This window comes from Protomyctophum bolini, assembly GCF_963924005.1.
Source record: "Protomyctophum bolini genome assembly, chromosome: 12".
Lineage (NCBI taxonomy): Eukaryota > Metazoa > Chordata > Actinopteri > Myctophiformes > Myctophidae > Protomyctophum > Protomyctophum bolini.
In genome coordinates, this window is record NC_137873.1 from 11,281,189 (window position 1) to 11,299,838 (window position 18,650).

Here is an 18,650-nt window from a genome sequence, read left to right on the forward strand (position 1 = left end):
TTCCAATCAAAAACATCGTGCCGCTAACCAACTTATCACTTATGGTGTTTGCATAATGGACACCTAAACGTAAAATCTTCCAGTTCCAATTGACCCCAAAGTATTTTCACAGTCGACGTCTTGAAAAATAGAATCCAGAAGGAAATTCAATCCTGAAGAAGACCCACAAGGGTCGAAACCCTGTTAAAATTATCTATAAAATAAAGCTCAAGACCGGTTTGCGGACTTCCTACCTGCTGGCTGGCTGCCCCATGCAGGATATCTCTATTTCCATAGAAAACTCCCTGGTGGCTTCTGTTCCGACTGTCAAGAGCCTGGGTGTTGTTGTCCTGGACTGTCAGCTGTCCTTCAAGGCACACATTGCAGCGGTCACTCTCTCCTGGGGCTTTACACTTCAAAACATTCAAAGGATTGACGCTCTCTCACCCAGGGGTCTGCCCATATCTCCTTATCCAACCAGGCCTCAGTCATCTCTCTTGACTATATGTTAACTCCCTACTGGCCTCCCAGCACGCTCACATAAGCCCCTCCAAATTATAGAATACCGCAGCATGCCTGGTCTTCAACCAGCCAAAATTTGCTCATGTCTGTTAACCCTGTATCATAGTTTCTTGAGGAACTACACCGTTCACTCTGTATTCTATTCGTGATTATTGATATTATTTATTGCAAGTCGCTTACATACATAAGAGTGTCATTGTAATTGGTCCGTCTCAGTTCACTGATCGCCATAAAATAATTTACTTTATTCTCACGATATATTTTCAGACACCCATGCACTCTTTGTGATGACCTGCATTGAAATGTTTGGGGGTTTTGTTTGTTAATTTGTCATGATGTAACCAGATATCTTGCTCCGTTGTGCCATTGATTACAAATTAGTCTCCTCATTCATTGGCTTACATTGTACGCTGAAACAGCTCTCAAGTCACTTTATACTTGACATTTAACCACACATCATCCCTATTCTGGGGTGGAAATAAGCAAAACAATAGCAGATATACAAGCTTACAACTAAAAAAATTTGAAAATAGCAAAAAAGCTTATTTATGAAATATAGTATAGTATAGGCTATAACATAATTGACACAGAATCAAATCATTTATGGTCATGGCTTGTTTAGTTCCTTCCAGGCTTACAATATTTTATATAAATATTTTTGAAAATCTCAATGGGAAAACAGGGGTTTATTTATACCTGTGGCACCACACAATGGCCTGCTATGCCCTATTGTCTGTATATTTGATGATTCCTTGTTTGTTTATTTTTTCCTATTGCGTTTGCCACCGTTACTATGCTGTTATAATGAGGAGCTGAACACAAATATTTGTACTGCACCAGCAGTCCGGCACACAAGACGTTGAACCTTGAAGCAGTTTCTCTCCTTTCGCTCTGTCTTGTCCCAGCAGCCATGGCTGGCTGATATGTTGTGCAATTGAATCCTTTTACCTTTGGGATATAGCCACTGAAATCTGGCCACCGTGAGCCCTGGCTCACAATCACATCATCATGCCAGACTGGCGAGTACAAAGACAGCTGTCCCAAGGCAGGAGGACGTGGCGGTCAGGAATCACTCAGCGTCAGGCACAGGTCAGGTGACTGCCCGGACTGCTGCGAGGGAGAGAAAGAGACAGACAGACAGACAGACAGGAGAGAGGGGTATAAATAAACGTATAAATAAACACATATAAATGTATAGTACATACATACATACCGTACATACATACGGTACATACATAACTTCACGGATGGGTGGATGGATAAATAGATTGATAGGAAGAACAGAGAGTCAAGCGATCCCTCCCTCCACTCTGGGGATGATCAAATACTGTAGGACTGCCTTTTGTGTCAAAAGGCATTGTGGATAATATATATGCCACGATGGCAGAGGAGCAGCTCCAATAACTCATCCTGTGTGGCACACCTTGACAGAAGGATGTGGTTGAATGCATTTTAAAAATACAACATTAATCCGGTAACTGCGAAGAAGTGGGCCGAGTTAAGTGTCGCACTTTCAGCTATGCCGTGAGTTCTTCAGCTTTTGCTTTTTACTTTTAACCACGTCCTTCCCTTTCTAGCTCATGCTGAATCCTCACCGATCGCTGGAGAGGGCAGGTGTGCAAAAGCAACTCACTTATCATTAAAAAATGCACATTAACTCCCCTCCCCTGTGTCTGCCTCACTCTCACACTCATGAGTATCCCTCTCTTCATTCCTTCCCTTCCTCCCGTCCTTACCTCCCTCCCCTCGCTTGTCCTACGTCACCTTCGACCCACCGTAACCATATGGACCGCATACCGACTCTCATTATATGAGCATGAAGTGAATTGGTTCTTTGGGATAACGAGGAAAGGCGAGCCCAGAAGAGGAGCGTGCGCCTCCGTGTTTTGACAGTGGCATATTCATAAGATCTAAACCTGGGGGAGGGAAGAGAGAGCCTGTTGTGCCTGCTCATTATATCATGGCTGATACAGAGGATGATGACTGTGGGAAGCGAGGAATGGAAGGGCATTAACTGACACCAGCGGCTCATGCAATTGCAATGTTGGTTATAAAGCCTGAGCTATGCTTAGTTGCATGAGGGTGTATATAGCCAGTCTACAAGCTCATAACTCATTGGGCTGCAAAGCATTGTGAGCTTGTAGATCTGCTATTCTCGTGGTGCAACACCGAGTTACAACTAAACATAACTCAGGCATGAGGGTGGTTTAGAGTTTAATGACGTTAGCCTGAATGCATTGTAGTTTCCTGTTGTGTCTGCATTTTTGGGACTGTAGTATACCTGCAGTAAATAGTTACCACATGAGGGCATCTTGATTCTTCAAAACAGATAAAAGTTAATTGAATCTGCAGAATTTCTGCATGTCATTATTTGTGTGGTGGCAGATGCCAACACATAATTAAAATATTATTACTTTAATAAACCATAAAAAGCATCAATTGTGGAAGGAAATCTATTATCCATCCACATACATTTTTGCCACAATTAGTCTAATGACAGATACCATTACCATGAATACCGGTAATGCAGGCACACTTTGGTAGGCCTGTAGCCCTTACTCAATTGCACCATAACATTCAAGTCAGTATAGTATATTATTAGATTAGATTAGTTTAGATAGGATTAGATCTGCATGCATTTTTTGTACACGATTGTTTTTAGTATAGGTAGTTCAAAATGGTATAGAAATCGATTTTGATATTAACGATTAATCCATGAATCAATTAATCTAACCCATCCCTGGTATGGCCTATAAAACGTAAAAAAAACTGGAACATGTTATGTTGATTATGTTGAAGTATACCCCTCAGAGATGATCATATGAGCAGAGTTTGTATACCTTATAGTAAAACCTTTGTTTTCCTAAGACGGACACAATATGAGAATCTGTCTTTGTTTTCTGTCAGATTCTTCCATATGTTTCCATGACTCACTTGCTTTCCATCCTCAGCAGGATGAGTTCACAGTGAGATGTATCGGGCTCCAGAGTTACATACACGGTGTTTTGCTGAATTATCCTCAGCTGCAGTATCACACAGTTTCTTCACTGAGTTTTCTTTGTCTCTCTCAAGCTACTGCCAACTTAGTGCCAGTACCTGTCAGAGTCTACTTAGAGTATTATGACGGTGTTATGACGTGAGTGCTGTGACATCAGTCATATCCATATTTGGGGATAAAAGAGTCAGACAAACATCCACAGAGACAGAAATATCTATCCATAGCTGCCTGCGCGTGTGTGTCAGTTTCTGGATTTCCCGGTATTTTCTCACATTTCCCAGGCCGCCCGTGGAACTGCACATGGACATCGTCATATCTCAGTACAGAGAAGTGAGCAACATAATGGAAGATGAGGTAACCAAGCTTCAGAAGCACCTGGCCCTTCTCAGGCAGGAGTATGTGAAGATGCAGCAGAAGCTGGCTGACACAGAAAGACGCTGCGCTGTGATGGCCGCTCAAGCCTCCAAACAGGGTTTCCCCAACTCAGATGCCGGAGACACCTTTGTCAGCCGCCTGCTGAACGTTGTGGCCGACCTCTACCAACAGGAGCAGTACAGTGACCTGAAAGTAAAAGTCGCAGGGGAGGAGTTCTGGGCCCATAAGTTTGTGCTGGCTGCTCGAAGTGATGTCTGGAGTCTGGCCACCCTGGCCACCACCTCAGTACTGGACTTATCAGACGTCAAGCCTGATATCGCCCAAGCAATGTTGCACTGGGTATACACGGACATCTTGGAGTTTAGTGGGGACGATGGCTTTCTGATTGACTTGATGAAGCTGGCCAACCGCTTCCAACTGCAGCCGCTCAGAGAGAGGTGCGAGAAGGTTGTGATGTCCTCCGTTAATGTTAGGAATTGCATTCGCTTCTACCAGACGGCCGATGAGCTCAATGCCACCACACTGATAAACTACTGTGGGGAAATCATAGCAAATCACTGGGATAACCTGAGGAAAGAAGACTTCAGTAGCATGGATTCCCAGCTCCTTTACAAGATGATCAATTCCAAAACTGAGTATCCGCTCCACAAAGCCATCAAAGTGGAGAGGGAGGATGTCATTTTCCTTTACCTCATCCACATGGACTCACAATTGCCCGCCAAGTTGAACGAACTGGACAACAATGGGGACCTGGCACTAGACTTGGCCCTCTCTCGCAAACTTGAGAGCATAGCTACCACACTGGTGAAGCACAAAGCAGATGTGGATATGGTAGACCAGAGTGGATGGAGCCTGCTGCATAAATCCATCCAACGAGGCGATGAGTTTGCCTCTACTTTCCTGATCCGACACTCTGCGCAGGTGAATGCAGCCACAGGGGCGATGGAGACCCCCCTCCACCTGGTCTGCTTCAGCCCCAAGAAAGACTCTGGGGAGGTTATGAATAGCATGGCACAAATTGCAGAGGCCCTACTCAAAGCTGAAGCCAACCCCAACATGAGGAACAGCAAGGGCAGAACCCCTTTGCATGAGGCTGTGGAATCAGGCAATGAACCTGTGTTCAAGCAACTCCTACAGTGCAAACAGCTCGACCTGGAGCTCAAGGACTATGAGGGCAGCACTGCCCTATGGCTGGCCCTGCAGTACGTCACAGTCTCTGCAGACAACTCGGTAAACACGTTTGATAACAGCTTGGCAGCTCAGCTCATCCAGAGAGGTAGCAATCCTGAGGCACCTGACACTACCACAGGAAACTGTCTCCTGCAGAGAGCTGCAGCGGCTGGCAGTGAGGCTGCCGCCCTCTTCCTTTCCACTCACGGGGCAAAGGTCAACCATGTCAACAAATGGGGGGAGACCCCTCTCCATACAGCATGTCGCTGTGGCCTGGCAAGGCTGACTGCTGAACTGCTTCAGCAGGGAGCCAACCCCAATCTGCAGACCCAGAAGGCCTTGCCTGAAGAGGCTCATGGTGTGGCACTGCAGACCCCGCTCCATGTAGCCATCTCTCACAACCAGTCAGATGTTGTTTCTGTCATCCTGGAGCATAAAGCCACAAACAACTTGAAGATTAGCCCAGATTTCAGCCTCAAAGACTCCATGGGTCAGACTGTACTGGGATTGGCCCTCTGGACAGGTATGCACACCATAGCGGCTCAGCTGTTGGGCTCAGGGGATTCCATCAATGACATCATGTCAAACGGGCAAACCCTTCTGCACATGGCCATCCAAAGAAAGGACGGCAAGAGTGCCATATTTCTGCTGAAGCATCAGGCTGACATGAATGTTCGGACTCGAGAGGGCCATACAGCCCTGCAGCTAGCCGTCACCAACCAGCTTCCTGTCATAGTGGATGCCATTTGCATGCGTGGAGCAGACATGTCTGTGGTGGATGAGAAAGGTGACCCTCCCCTCTGGCTGGCCCTGGAGAATGGCTTGGAAGACATTGCCTCCACACTGGTGCGCCATGGCTGTGATGTCACTTGTTGGAGCTCTGGTTCCTCAGGCTGTCAGCAGTCCCTTCTGCACAGGGCCCTGGATGAGAACAATGAGACCTCAGCCTGCTTCCTCATTCACAGTGGTTGTGATGTGAACAGCCCCAGACGGCCAGGTCTGAATAGGGAGGGGGTTGAAGAGGCTTGGGATGGACAGTGTCCTCTCCACCTGGCAGCTAGCTGGGGGATGGACAAGGTGGTCCAGTGCCTTCTTGAGTTTGGGGCTAATGTCAATGCACAGGATTCTGAAGGTCGAGCTCCTATTCACATTGCTATTAGCAACCAGCATAGTGTCATTACCCAGCTGCTTATTTCCCATTCGGGGATACGGCTGAATGTACGCGACTGCCAGGGCATGTCCCCGTTTGCATGTGCCATGACTCACAAGAACAACAAGGCTGCTGAGGCGATCCTTAAGAGAGAGCCAGGGGCTTCTGAGCAGGTGGACAACATGGGGCGTAATATCCTTCACGTGGCCGTGCAGAACTTGGACATTGAGAGTGTCCTGTTCCTCATCAGCGTCCAGGCCAACGTCAACTCCAGGGTGCAGGATTTGGTCAAACTCACTCCACTTCACCTGGCTGTCCAGGTGGGCTCAGAGATCATTGTCCGTAGCCTGCTGCTTGCGGGGGCGAACGTGAATGAAGTGACCAAACACAAGAAGACAGCCCTACACTTGGCTGCCCAGCAGGACTTGGTTACTATTTGCTCTGTGCTGTTGGAGAATGGGGTTGACTTTGCTGTTGAAGATGAGAATGGAAATAATGCTCTGCACCTGGCTGCGATGCAGGGTCGCCTTAACAATGTCCGAGCCCTTCTCACAGAATCCAAAATTGACGCTGAGGCCTTCAATCTTAGCGGTCACTCACCGATCCATGTCCTGGGGCATAATGGGAAAGAGAACGCAGCTGCCATCTTTGAGTTGTTCTTGGAGTGCATGCCTGAATACCCCCTGGACAAACCAGATAATGAAGGGAACACAATTCTACTGCTGGCCTACATGAAGGGAAATGCAAACCTGTGCCGTGCCATTTTGAGGTCCGGGGCTCGTCTGGGCATCAGCAACAATAAGGGCATCAACATTTTCAACCACGAAATGCCCACCAAGCATTTGCTCTTCCGCCTTCTCGATATGCTATCTAATGAACCCCCATGGTGTGATGGGTCCAACTGCGATGAATGTGCTGCCAAGTTTGGAGTCACCACATGGAAATATCACTGCCGCCACTGTGGGCGCCTGTTGTGCCACAGGTGCTCCATACAGGAGATTGCCATCGTCAAGTTTGACCTGAACAAACCAGTGAGGGTGTGTGACATCTGCTATGATGTGCTTTGTTTGGGAGTAATATCGTAATCCAACAGCCTTAAGGGCCTTGCAAACGTGAAGCGAGGAACGCAGGCGTTGTTGCCTGGATCAACACAGGTCTCCTCCAGGTCTGTTGAAGAGGGGCGCAACAACGCAAGCGTAAAAAAAACAGAATACAGGTCTGGTGTGTCGCGGGCGTGTGCACGTAACGAGCACGCGTGCAACAAATGCACGGTACCGCACTCACGTAAATACGCTTGCGTTGTCGCACCGCGACAAAAACGCAGGTCTCATTGAACATGAACTATAGGCGCGTTTTATCGCTCCCCGTTTGCAAGGCCCTTTACTGACATTCACACTAGCCATGCCACTCCCCAACTGGGTACTGCTGGCTGGCAAGAGAACGACATCAGTAACAGGACATTCTGACCGGGGATCCCTGGACAATAATAGATCACAACTTCTATACTATCTCCTAATTTACTGAGGCATTACTCCCTCTGCATTTGATTGGATACTTTGCTTATTGTAAGTCACTCTGGATAATAGCATCTTCCAAACGCCTAAATTGTAAATTGTATTTCAGTATTGTCAAAATATATTAATGTTCTACAAGGATGTTTTGATGTAGAATTTATACATTTTTTAGGGGCGCTAGCCCCTCCTATAAACAGCTTTAATGTTTGTCTTTCAACGATGCTTGTTTAAGAAAACGCCATAGACAATAAAGATAAATGTAATGTTTGTTTTGAGGACTAAAACAAACATCAGCACCCGTTGCTTAATACTTTCAGCGCCAATTGAAGCCTAATTTATACTGACGCTTAACGCCATTGCCGAAACCCTAGGGCAATTGTGCTTTTATAGTGCATTCGATCAAGCGACCCATAATGCTACTCACGTTAGCCGGTTAGCTAGCTGTGTTGTTAGCACAGCACTGGATCGTTCATCTTAGATCGTCGTCGCCATAATAATCCATTCTATCCATTTCTTTCAATTGCCTGTATCTCCTATTCCTTGTCCCAGATGGCACTTTGGTCAAACAGCGTTTCTTTGACGGCACAGAGACGGCGATGTGGAGCTCTCTAGTGCTCCGGCATAGATCGATCATGTAAACAAAGGTTGTCTCGGCTCCGTCTAGCTGGCTGGGATAATCCACTTCGGGTCGACTGAGAATGTGGCTTTTCAAAATAATAGCTCGACTGGAAAAAATGCTGGCGTGAATTAGGTCCTAATTTTTCAATTAATGATAGCGCTAAATGTGTTAAACAAACATCATGTTGTAGTTGATGTTGTAAGATGATAAGAGCGCCCCTCACTTCACATGGGTGTGACTTTTTAGCCTATGTCCAGCTTTGAGGGTTTGTGTAAACACAAACATTGAAGACAAAAGTGAGGACGCAAATTGTGATTGGCCAAAATGAGACTATGTATGATGATTTGATGATACATACGTCCCTCACTTCACAGTTCACACAGGTGGGATTTTTTGTTCATGAAGAGATTGACGGCTGGACTGTTGGAGGGGAGAGATGTTACAAAGATCTATTAGGGGTGCACGATTATGAAATTATGACCGATATCCGATTATTTGCAGGGTCACATCTGCCGATACTGGTTCTGACTGATCCCTATATTATACAGAGGACCACAACGGAAACAAGGCTGACTGGCTGCTCTGCGCGTACAGCAATTAGGGGTTGTTCAGGTCTTGCTCATTTCGACACTAACTCTGAGGGAGCCCGGGTTCGAACTGGCAACCTTGCGGTTACCATCCAGCCACTCACCCCTGAGCCACCGTCGCCTGTTACATTATTATTGTATCATCAATATCTGTTCAAATAATCTGGATTATTTTGAGACCGATCGGATAGTTATGGCATTTTTATGTCCGATATATCGATTATATCGTGGATCTCTAGATCTTTTCGCTATTATCTACATCTCTCTCAAGTTCTGTTTGTCATGTATTGGATCATTCACAACATCAGAGAACATATCACCCCGCTCTCCATTTGGGAGTCAAACTAAATGGATTGATCACCATCTGTATCCTTCCTAACTCCTAATGACCTAAACACTATGGCACAATGCCAAACAAAATAATAATTTAATTATCCTAGTGCCAATGATTTTTCTCCTGTGTCCAGCTTTGTGGGTTTGTGTAAACACAATCATTTGCAGTTTCAAGAAAGAAAGAAATAACCGGGCAAAGAATGGAAAAAGAAAGATAAGCATATTATAATGTCAAAATATCCTATAATACAAGTAATGTCAGAGCAGGATATAACAGGAATATGAACATATAATATGTCAAACGATCATGCCTACTATGCATGTTATATGATTTCTAAGTTGAACATGTTGTCATAGTCATGGATCATACCGTTTTCCCCAAATCAGTCACCGTTGCTCACCAAAGGATTACGGTAAATTACATTTCCAGCCTATCATGAGGTCTTTGTCCTACAGTAACCTAGCACATTTTCAAAGTTTCTTGATTTCTAACAGGTGCTCTTTATCAGGATTAACCCATTCTGACCTGAGATCAGATTCATACGAGGTTTCCACTGGACACACACTGGTCTGATGAACCCATTCTGACCTGAGATCAGATTCTAAAAAATGTCAGTCGTTCTTTGATTTTTCAAAAATAGCAGACCTACAAGCTCGTATCGCGCCACTCGGTGGCGCGATATGAGCTTGTAGATCTGCTATTTTTCAATAGCTAAAGCATAACATGATGCTAACACCAAAATGGGTGCCCGGTCAGAATGGGTTAAATGGCAATTCAGATCATCCTCATCTTGTGACGAGGATGGATGGCCAGCATTGGCTGAGTCTGAAAGAGTGAGTGAGTCTAGAAAATAGCGAGGCCTTTTTATGTCGATATAAAGCGATGTAATATGAGATGTATCATAGTTGGCAGCTGACGGGTGTGAATTAAAATACAAGATTATATCGTAATTGGCAGCCAATAGTCGTACTATTGTTGCTATTCATTATTGCTGCATCAACACCAAAGAACTTTACTCTTGTGTAACGCCCGGAAATCGAACTCGGGTCTCCTGCATGGAAAGTCAACATCTTAACCGCTAGACTAAAGGGACTGCTACATATACAGTATGTTAAAATAATGATGAGGAGCCAACACACAAGCAAGTCAGGAACAATGCAAGTTGGAAATGGATGCCCCACCCGGTTTTGTAAGACCCATGTACCCATCTGTCTCTTTCATGCATGCACAGAAGTGTAGATCCCTGATGTCATCAAACCAATACATTATGGGCATAGCGTGTGGTTGGTGGTTCTGGACGATGGGATCTCTATATACTGTGTGCCTGTATATGGGCAAATCGGTCAGGTCAGTGCTTCTGGACAACCGCCTATCCGAAGGACTTGACACTGGGCACCACACTCTGTCAGGCATTTAAACCTGTGCGTCCAAACCACTCAGCTATTGGGTCGTTCTACACGGCTCCAACTGGCGTGGTGATGATATGGGGTCTGTTGCTAAGGATGGAGTATGTGCCGCGGTGGAGAAGATGCCATTGCTGAGGATGTAGAGGTGCTGTTACTTCACAAATTAGGTGTTGCCCAATTCAGGAACCTAACAGCAACTTCAAATCCTAAGAAACAAGCTGCATTGGCAGGGAAAGCTCTGAGCATGACAGCAGTGAAGCCTTTATAAAGAGAGGCCATACCTTCCTCCCTAATCAGCTCGCGTAGAACATCCCTTAACCCATTTGGATACATTCCTTCAGGAGCGGTTTGGAAACGACTCTTGAGAACATCGGGCGGAATTGCCACAGCCCAGTTAGCAATCCCGGCCATTCCTCCTGCAAAGAGAATACTCGGAACACTGAGCTCATTGTGACTCCTTCCTGCCGGTGTGAGAATGTTCTTCAACCATTCATAGGTCATGAAGTACATCCCACTTGCTGGCATGTCTCGCATCAGTGTGAGAGCAGTGCCTCTGTAGAGGCCCCTGATGCCACTCTCTCTATAGAGCTGTTTGGCACAATCCATGGGCCCTGCATATTTTACCTCTCCGGATGCCGCCTGGATCTGTAGAAGGCATTTGATACGCTCTCCGGGAGCCATGATGACTGTGGTGAACACCCCAGACAACGTTCCTGCAGAAAAGAGCTGTGGATACGTAAGGATATCATCGGGACCATTTTGCTGCAATTTCTTTCCCAGGCCAAATCCAAGGAAGCAGACAGCATACATGGGTGTTACTCCAATTAGAGGGGCTGCCATCCCTTTATATAGGCCTTTTGTACCCCCTTTAGCGAGGGTCTTTCTGAAGCAATCAAAGGTTCCTGTATAAATGGGGGTCTCCCCAGGTTTAGGCTTTGGCTGAGTCTGCAAAAGGACCTTTATGGTATCTAGTGGATGCCCTACAAAGACCAGGCACATGCCTCCAACCCCCCCAGCGATTAAGCTCTTCATCTGACTCACTGGTTCTGGTTGCTTAGACATAGTTTCTGTTACAATTTATTTTCCTGATCAATGCGACTCTGGAGTACCTTCTTCACTGTCCCGTCAGAAATAATGCAAATGACGATAGACCTTTTAGCAACACAACTGTATGTGTAACCAATGTTTGTAGTCTTCAGTGAGATTAATTGGTTTGTTGGGAGAATCAGCATGATTGACAAGCATAGCTGCCTTGTACTTGGCATAATCAAATATGACGTTATGCTCGCCCAAATTTGGAGTTCCACACGGCTAACGGCCAACACATTATGATCCGCTTTGGTGACCCCTTTAGCAGGGAATTAGCAGCAAGACAAGATCATTAGTATAACTTGAGGAGAGCATTCATGGGTTTTGACGGTACTTCTGACCTGTTGATACAGTATGTTGAGTTTGTTGATACTTAATCTGCCTGGATGACAGCTGGTTGATTCCAACTCATTGGGAAGCTGTAGTAGAGGTATCAGCGTTGATACTTTACTGTGAAAACAGACAGCAACCCACCAAAGAAAAGGATCACCAGACTAATACCTGCAAGACACATCAACTTCCTCATCCCAAACTCCAAGTCGGAGGTAGCAGCCTCACATAGCAGCACTATTCCGATGGTAACAGCAGCATTGCAGAGCCCAACGATGTAGGTCTCGGCTACAAACTGAGCCCGAGTTCTGGGATGGATGTACCTCAAATGTCCAGTTTTAGGGTTCTTGTATGCGTATGTCGCTCCTTTGATATGGTTCCACATATGCCCCGAAGTCATAAGCAGGACAGAGCCCAGTGCACAGATGGCCCAGAAATTCTTGTTGAAAAGAAACTCAAAGTTGTGGCCTTGAAGATAGGCAAGTCCACAAATCACAGCCAAGAAGAAAACCAGAAGAACCGTTCGTGCATAGTTAGGAGGACGAACAACGTGGATGTGTACATCGGTCCGGTCTGCCACCCATCCAGCCAGCTGTTCAGCTTTATAGCCTCTGAACTGGGGATCAAAGGAATCAGCCTGACTAGGTTTCCCTTTGGATGGGAAATGGAGGAATGTTGTGGCAGAATTCAAATTTAGGATTTTAAAGACATCTGAAGCTTCGTCAACATCCATAGTTGCAAAGAAGACCTTGTTGGTGAAGGTGGAGGAGTAACGCCAAGAATTAGCCAGCACCTGCAATTCATCAGCAGCTTGTCTGCAGATCTTACACTGTCCTTGCGGCCGTAGTGCTGTGAACAGGATGACAACTGAGTAGTTTCTTGGGGACGCCATGACAAGGTGTTCGAACATATCTCCATTCAACCTGATGACAGAATGCTTGGTAGCCCACTCCGTCATCTGACCAACCTTCTCTGACAGCAAAGCTTCTTCATTCCTTTGTGCATTGGAAGGACCGAGGAAAAGAATGAATACAAATAAAACATTCTGGAACATCTTCCCAGAAGGTAGCATGGCCCCAGATGATTTATGTGGTTTATGTGAATGGAATGGTGCATGTGCTACCACTTACAATGGTACAGTATGGTTCATGTGCTACCACTTACAATGGTACAGTGGCACAAATGTCAAGTAAAGCCCAGCCAATCTGTAAAGCCCATGGTTATTGATCTTCGTTATTATGGTCAGTGGTGGACAAAATACTCAAACCCCATTACTTGAGTCAAAGTATAGATACTCCGGGTCAAATATTAGCCTACTCAACTGTAAGTGAAAGTTGTACTTTAGTAGGATTCAAAAGTACAAACTACAGTGAATTTTCTTAATATCAGTGCATCGCTCTATTCCCAAATAGTTTTCAGAAATTTGCGAAAATAGTGAAAATAGCAGATCTACAATTCACAGCCAGCCATGACAAGACGATTAGGTGCACGGCCGCTATGCTGTGGTAAGTTAATTCAGCCAGTGTGTGCCTTGATATCTACAGTGAATATGTATTGATTTTGACATACCAATTATGAAACTGCCACTCACCGGAGACAGATGGACAGGCACTCCACAGCTGCTATGGAACACAGTTGGTGTTCATCTGAGAAATCCTGGCACCATGCCCAGCTAACAGGACATCAAACTGGACCCCGGTCAGCCTAGGGTACCGCTGGAAGTGGCAGTCATTCAGTCCACACACGGTTACTGGAGAACACAGGTGATTTTCACATAGCTGAGTGCACACCCAAATGGTGTTCTGGGATTTGGGGCAGCAGAATTAGCACAAAATGTCTTCACGTCAAACTCGAATGAAGGGAGTAAGTATAAGGTATACAACATGCCCTGGCCTAAACCATACCATGTTTAATCATCTATTTTTATTTATCTAAAATAAACATTGTGTTAGATTGAAGAAGACTTAAATATACCGATTGAAAACATAAATGATCCATGAAAATGTTTACTGGGGTAATAATACCAAGTGAGAAGTGTTACAAAAATGTGACATGTAGTAGGAGTTACATAGTCAGTAACCTATAAGCTGTATTAACCAGTCAAACTTTGTGAAGTAGTACAATACGTATTTGTGAACGTGTTCCAAAGCTAGAAACCATAGAACCATGATGTGACACTGATTAAGAACCTTGAGCTTTACATTTAAAAAACACATCACAATGGTGTTACTTGTTTCTTGTCTCTGTCAATAAATGCATGCAAGCCTTTTCACCGATACGGGAGGAGCTGTCAGGCAATATGAATGAATAATCACGTGGACTAGTATGGTATTTAAAGTCACAGTACACACTTCCACAATCTCCTCCATCCTCTCCTTTCCTCCATCTCCTTCCCTCCTTTACCTCTTCTTTTCATTTGGAATCCCAAAGTTCATTGTCATACAAGACGGGGGACGTTCATGTCTGAACATTCAGAACACACACCCATTAATCAATTGAGCCCTATAGCTTGTTTTATACCGCTTTATGATGGAAAGCAAAGATAGAAGATAGAAGATCTTCATGACATGGTAAACTAGGGACGTCAGGTTGAAAGTGATTAACCCGGGCCCTTCCTGCTCTGCTGACACAACAAGTAAACAGCTCTATAATCACATGACAAGGGAAGAAAACCTGTGTGTGTGTGTGTGTGTGTGTGTGTGTGTGTGTGTGTGTGTGTGTGTGTGTGTGTGTGTGTGTGTGTGTGTGTGTGTGTGTGTGTGTGTGTGTGTGTGTGTGTGTGTGTGTGTGTGTGTGTTTACCTCATGTGTAAAGGCATGCAGCAGGCGAAGCTGCTCATCAGGAACTGTGGTCGTCAGCTTGCTGCCTGGGTGCACTGACCCAACAGGACTAGTTTGCAGCTGTCAGTGACATGTCAATCTTGTTCCTAGACAATCAGTCTCTCTGACAGAAGAGGGTTTTGCTGTCAAAGAGGAGAGAAGGAGAGTTGGCTTGTCAGTGGTTTTTCTTTTCAGCTTTCAGCAATGCTACTGGAGAAAAAACATAGGGCAGTGATTACCAACCTGTGGGATATTTTGTGTGAATTCCCATTTTTATTTCCACTTCATGAATTCATAATCTCAAATCAACCATCCCACCCATCCACAGCCATCCACATATTATGAATTATGATTATGAATTCCACTACGGCTTGGACAATACTGACGTCATATTGATGATGCACTCCAGTAGCACAAGGAAATAGGATCAGCAGACATGGAGGTAGCACTGACTTGATCAGCACCACGATGAGCATACAACTGCAGTGACGTCACAGTGACATCCACTCAAACTTGGTCTATTTGTAGAGAAACCGAAATAAGAACGTGCTTCGTTCTCATTTTCGTTTTTCATTCAGCTATATAACCTTACTGTTTCATCTGCATACTATTCTACCCCATTCAATTTTTAGAATGCAGCAGATAGTCTTTCCACAGCAACAGAAGGAACTATTGACCCAGACAACTTGAACCTGCTCTTGGCTCTAAGTTGAGTTGGACGTGAAAAACAACAAGGATTGAAAGTGAGGAACATTTTAGAGGAGAGCGTGTTAATACGACTGACCTTCTGTAGAACCAGGACTTACAGTGAAAGTAAACTTCAGGGAACATTCTAGAGGGAGAGTTGCCACGACCTACTGGCTTTTTTCCTGTCTTGGACAGAGTTGTCTATAGCTTCACTTAAAGAATGGCTTCCCAGCCTTCCTTTTCAGAAGAGGACTTTTCCTGCCCTGTGTGTCGTGACGTATTTAAAAATCCTGTTATTGTGGCATGTAGCCACAGCTTCTGTAGGGCCTGTCTTCTGGAATGGTGGACACATAAAGAGATAAAAGAATGTCCAGTTTGTAAGAAAATATCTTCAATGGATAATCCACCTTGTAACCTGGCTCTGAGGAACCTGTGTGAGACCTTCATTACGGAGAAACGACGGGAATTGGATCCCAATAAGGAGGAAGTCCAGAAATCACTAAACCTCTTGCATGTGACACTGGAGGTTTTCAATAAGGTCAAAACAAACTGTCACCAAGCAGCAGAACACATTAAGATCCAGACTCAGAACACAGAGAGACAGATTAAAGAACAGTTTAAGAAGCTTCATCAGTTTCTACAGGAGGAAGAGAAGGCTAGAATCACTGCACTGAGGGATGAAGAGGAGCAAAAGAGTCAGGTGATGAAGGAGAAGATTGAGGGTATGAACAGAGAGATATCATCACTTTCGAACACAATCAGAGTCATAGAGAAGGAGCTGAGTGCCGAACACATCTCATTCCTTCACAACTACAAGGCCACCGTGGAAAGAGTCCAGCTCACACTGCAGGACCCACAGCTGATCTCGGTAGCGTTGATAGATAGGGCCAAGCACCTGGGAAACCTGACCTACAGAGTGTGGGACAAGATGAAGGACATTGTCTCCTACACGCCTGTGATCCTGGACCCCAACACTGCCTATCCAGAACTCATCCTGTCTGACGATCTGACCAGCGTGAGATGTGGAGACGAACAGCAGCTTCCTGACAACCCAGAGAGGTTTGATTACCATGGCAACGTCCTGGGCTCAGAGGGCTTTAGCTCGGGAACTCACAGTTGGGATATTGAGGTTGGAGGAAATAGACGCTGGTCAGTAGGTGTGTCAGAATCCTTCCAGAGGAAGGGAGTGAGACGGGGGAAATTCTGGACAATCATGTTATCCGACGGTGAATACACGGCATCGCAAGCGGGGTCAATCATTGATCTTTCAGAGAAGCAGAAACCCAGAAGGATCAGAGTTCAACTGGACTGGCACCGAGGAAAGCTGCTCTTCTCTGATCCCGACACCAACGCGCACATACACACCTTCACACACACTTTCACTGACCCTCTAGTTCCATTCATTTACAACGGCGACACGCTCCCTCTTAAGATTTTACCGAGTAAGATCAGTGTAATTAACGATGATGACCACACATTTGGTTCTTAAAGGGTAATACAGTAGCGCTGCATTTTAGAATTCATGCAATGTTGGGTTCTGGGAAAGTCAATATGAACTAACTAGTCTATATATCCTAAAACAACACTGTCAATGATGTTGTCCATTCTATCTTTGAATAGGACACATTTGAACGTGTTAATTTGTATTGTAGACATCGTATGTGATGTAAATGTTGTATGCTTACTGTACTTCTTTTCTTTTGTTTGGAAACTTTTTTTTTAATCATCCTTACTTCAACAACAATAATTACCAGGCATAAACACAAAAAGGGATATAGCCCTGAATGACCATACCAGGTCTCTAACTCTGAGAATGTACAAATGGAACCAAATGGTCCATTTGGTTCCATTTGTACACTCTCAGAGTTATGGGGGTCCTTGCAAATAAAACGTTTGAGAACCACTAGTACCTAGTGGACTGATAACTTGCTGTATTAAATCAGTGTCATACACATCCTGAAGAAAACCATCAATAATGAATTAATTTATAATGGTGTGTAAAACAGAAAATACAAAAATTGCCATGGACACGACCAAGTCTTTGCCACAGACACATGTTGTCCGTGTATGGTATGGACATATTGATGACCCCTGAGTCCATGTATCATCACCTATGGGCATTGAGAGTGAGGATGATGTCTATGCATTCTGGCTGAGAGACAAGCTGACAGGGCAAGTGAGTCTGGTGTAGCAGCAGGAGGATGAGGCGGCCAGTCTGTTCTTGGAACCATGTAGCTGAGTATGGAGTCCTTTTGCTTTGGCAATGTAGACATACGTTTTCTCTTGCCAATGAAGCCCCCTTTGAATTCAATTGATGGAACTATTGGTTGCCCCATGGCAAGCATAACTTTTTCAGCCTTGTGCTTGTCGTTATCTCTTGATTACTGAAACTAAATTAATTCCACTTTAACTGTGAGCTGTTTTTTGGCAATAAATTTGATCGAACATTGTATAGTATGTGGATATTCTTCCTTTAAAATGGGAGTGTCATACCTCACTCTCAATAGCTCTGGGGTTGAGCATGTTTGACTCTGCTCACATTTAGCACATTGTCATCAGAATGATGGCTTCTCACAATTTAATGTATAGAAGCTCAGTGCTCAGTCAGTACACATTTTATTCCACACAGGCATGAGGAGCTATTTGGTGCATGAGATTGGGACATCTACGTACCTGTAGGGCAGTTACTGTAGTTTCCTTTACATGTGTTAGGCTGAACTTTAAAAATATTGCTCCTGACAAATACCCATGCAGGTTCAAAGAGTAGTAGTGTAGCACACTTCTGACCTCTTGAAGGCAAGTGCTGGGCCTCAAAATTAATTGAGATCAAAGAAACGAGTTGAGCCTCCGACTTTGTCTGTTACTTTTTATTTTGCACTGAAGAAGAGCATGGGCTTGAAACGTCTCTCTGTAACTGCAAAATAAACTAGAACTGCACTGTCAAGTGCCTATATGCACACTACTGCACAAGCAGATTGTGCAATTACTGTTGACCGCTACGAACCTTCAAATCTCAGTCTCTCTGTAAAACATTGAAATTAAATACTAAAGTGTGACATAATGAAGATATG

The 18,650-nt window shown here is 44.8% G+C and overlaps 4 protein-coding genes across 4 annotated transcripts in view; 2 read left to right on the plus strand and 2 right to left on the minus strand.

Annotated features, from left to right (window-relative positions):
- LOC308326056 (rabankyrin-5-like) overlaps nt 1–7,279 on the plus strand; it is a gene marked incomplete at both ends in the record, with an annotated part of 68,271 nt that extends 60,992 nt beyond the window's left edge. Inside the window, one exon of the mRNA XM_080778867.1 lies at nt 3,781–7,279. Coding sequence (XP_080634993.1) covers nt 3,781–7,279 — 3,499 coding nt within the window. The remainder of the gene's footprint in view (nt 1–3,780) is intronic.
- A 3,531-nt stretch (nt 7,280–10,810) lies between these two features.
- On the minus strand, nt 10,811–11,716 carry LOC308325563 (mitochondrial carnitine/acylcarnitine carrier protein-like; the record flags this gene model as incomplete). Its single annotated transcript, XM_080778097.1, has 1 exon — nt 10,811–11,716. One exon carries the CDS (start codon nt 11,714–11,716, stop codon nt 10,811–10,813), a length of 906 nt encoding a protein of 301 aa, XP_080634223.1.
- Nucleotides 11,717–12,176: 460 nt separating this feature from the next.
- On the minus strand, nt 12,177–13,145 carry LOC308326057 (dolichyl-diphosphooligosaccharide--protein glycosyltransferase subunit MAGT1-like; the record flags this gene model as incomplete). The annotated part of the gene is made up of 1 exon (XM_080778868.1): nt 12,177–13,145. The coding sequence occupies one exon, from the start codon at nt 13,143–13,145 to the stop codon at nt 12,177–12,179; it is 969 nt and encodes a 322-aa protein (XP_080634994.1).
- A 2,654-nt stretch (nt 13,146–15,799) lies between these two features.
- On the plus strand, nt 15,800–17,068 carry LOC308326058 (E3 ubiquitin-protein ligase TRIM35-like; the record flags this gene model as incomplete). Its single annotated transcript, XM_080778869.1, has 1 exon — nt 15,800–17,068. One exon carries the CDS (start codon nt 15,800–15,802, stop codon nt 17,066–17,068), a length of 1,269 nt encoding a protein of 422 aa, XP_080634995.1.
- Between the last annotated feature and the right edge of the window lie 1,582 nt (nt 17,069–18,650).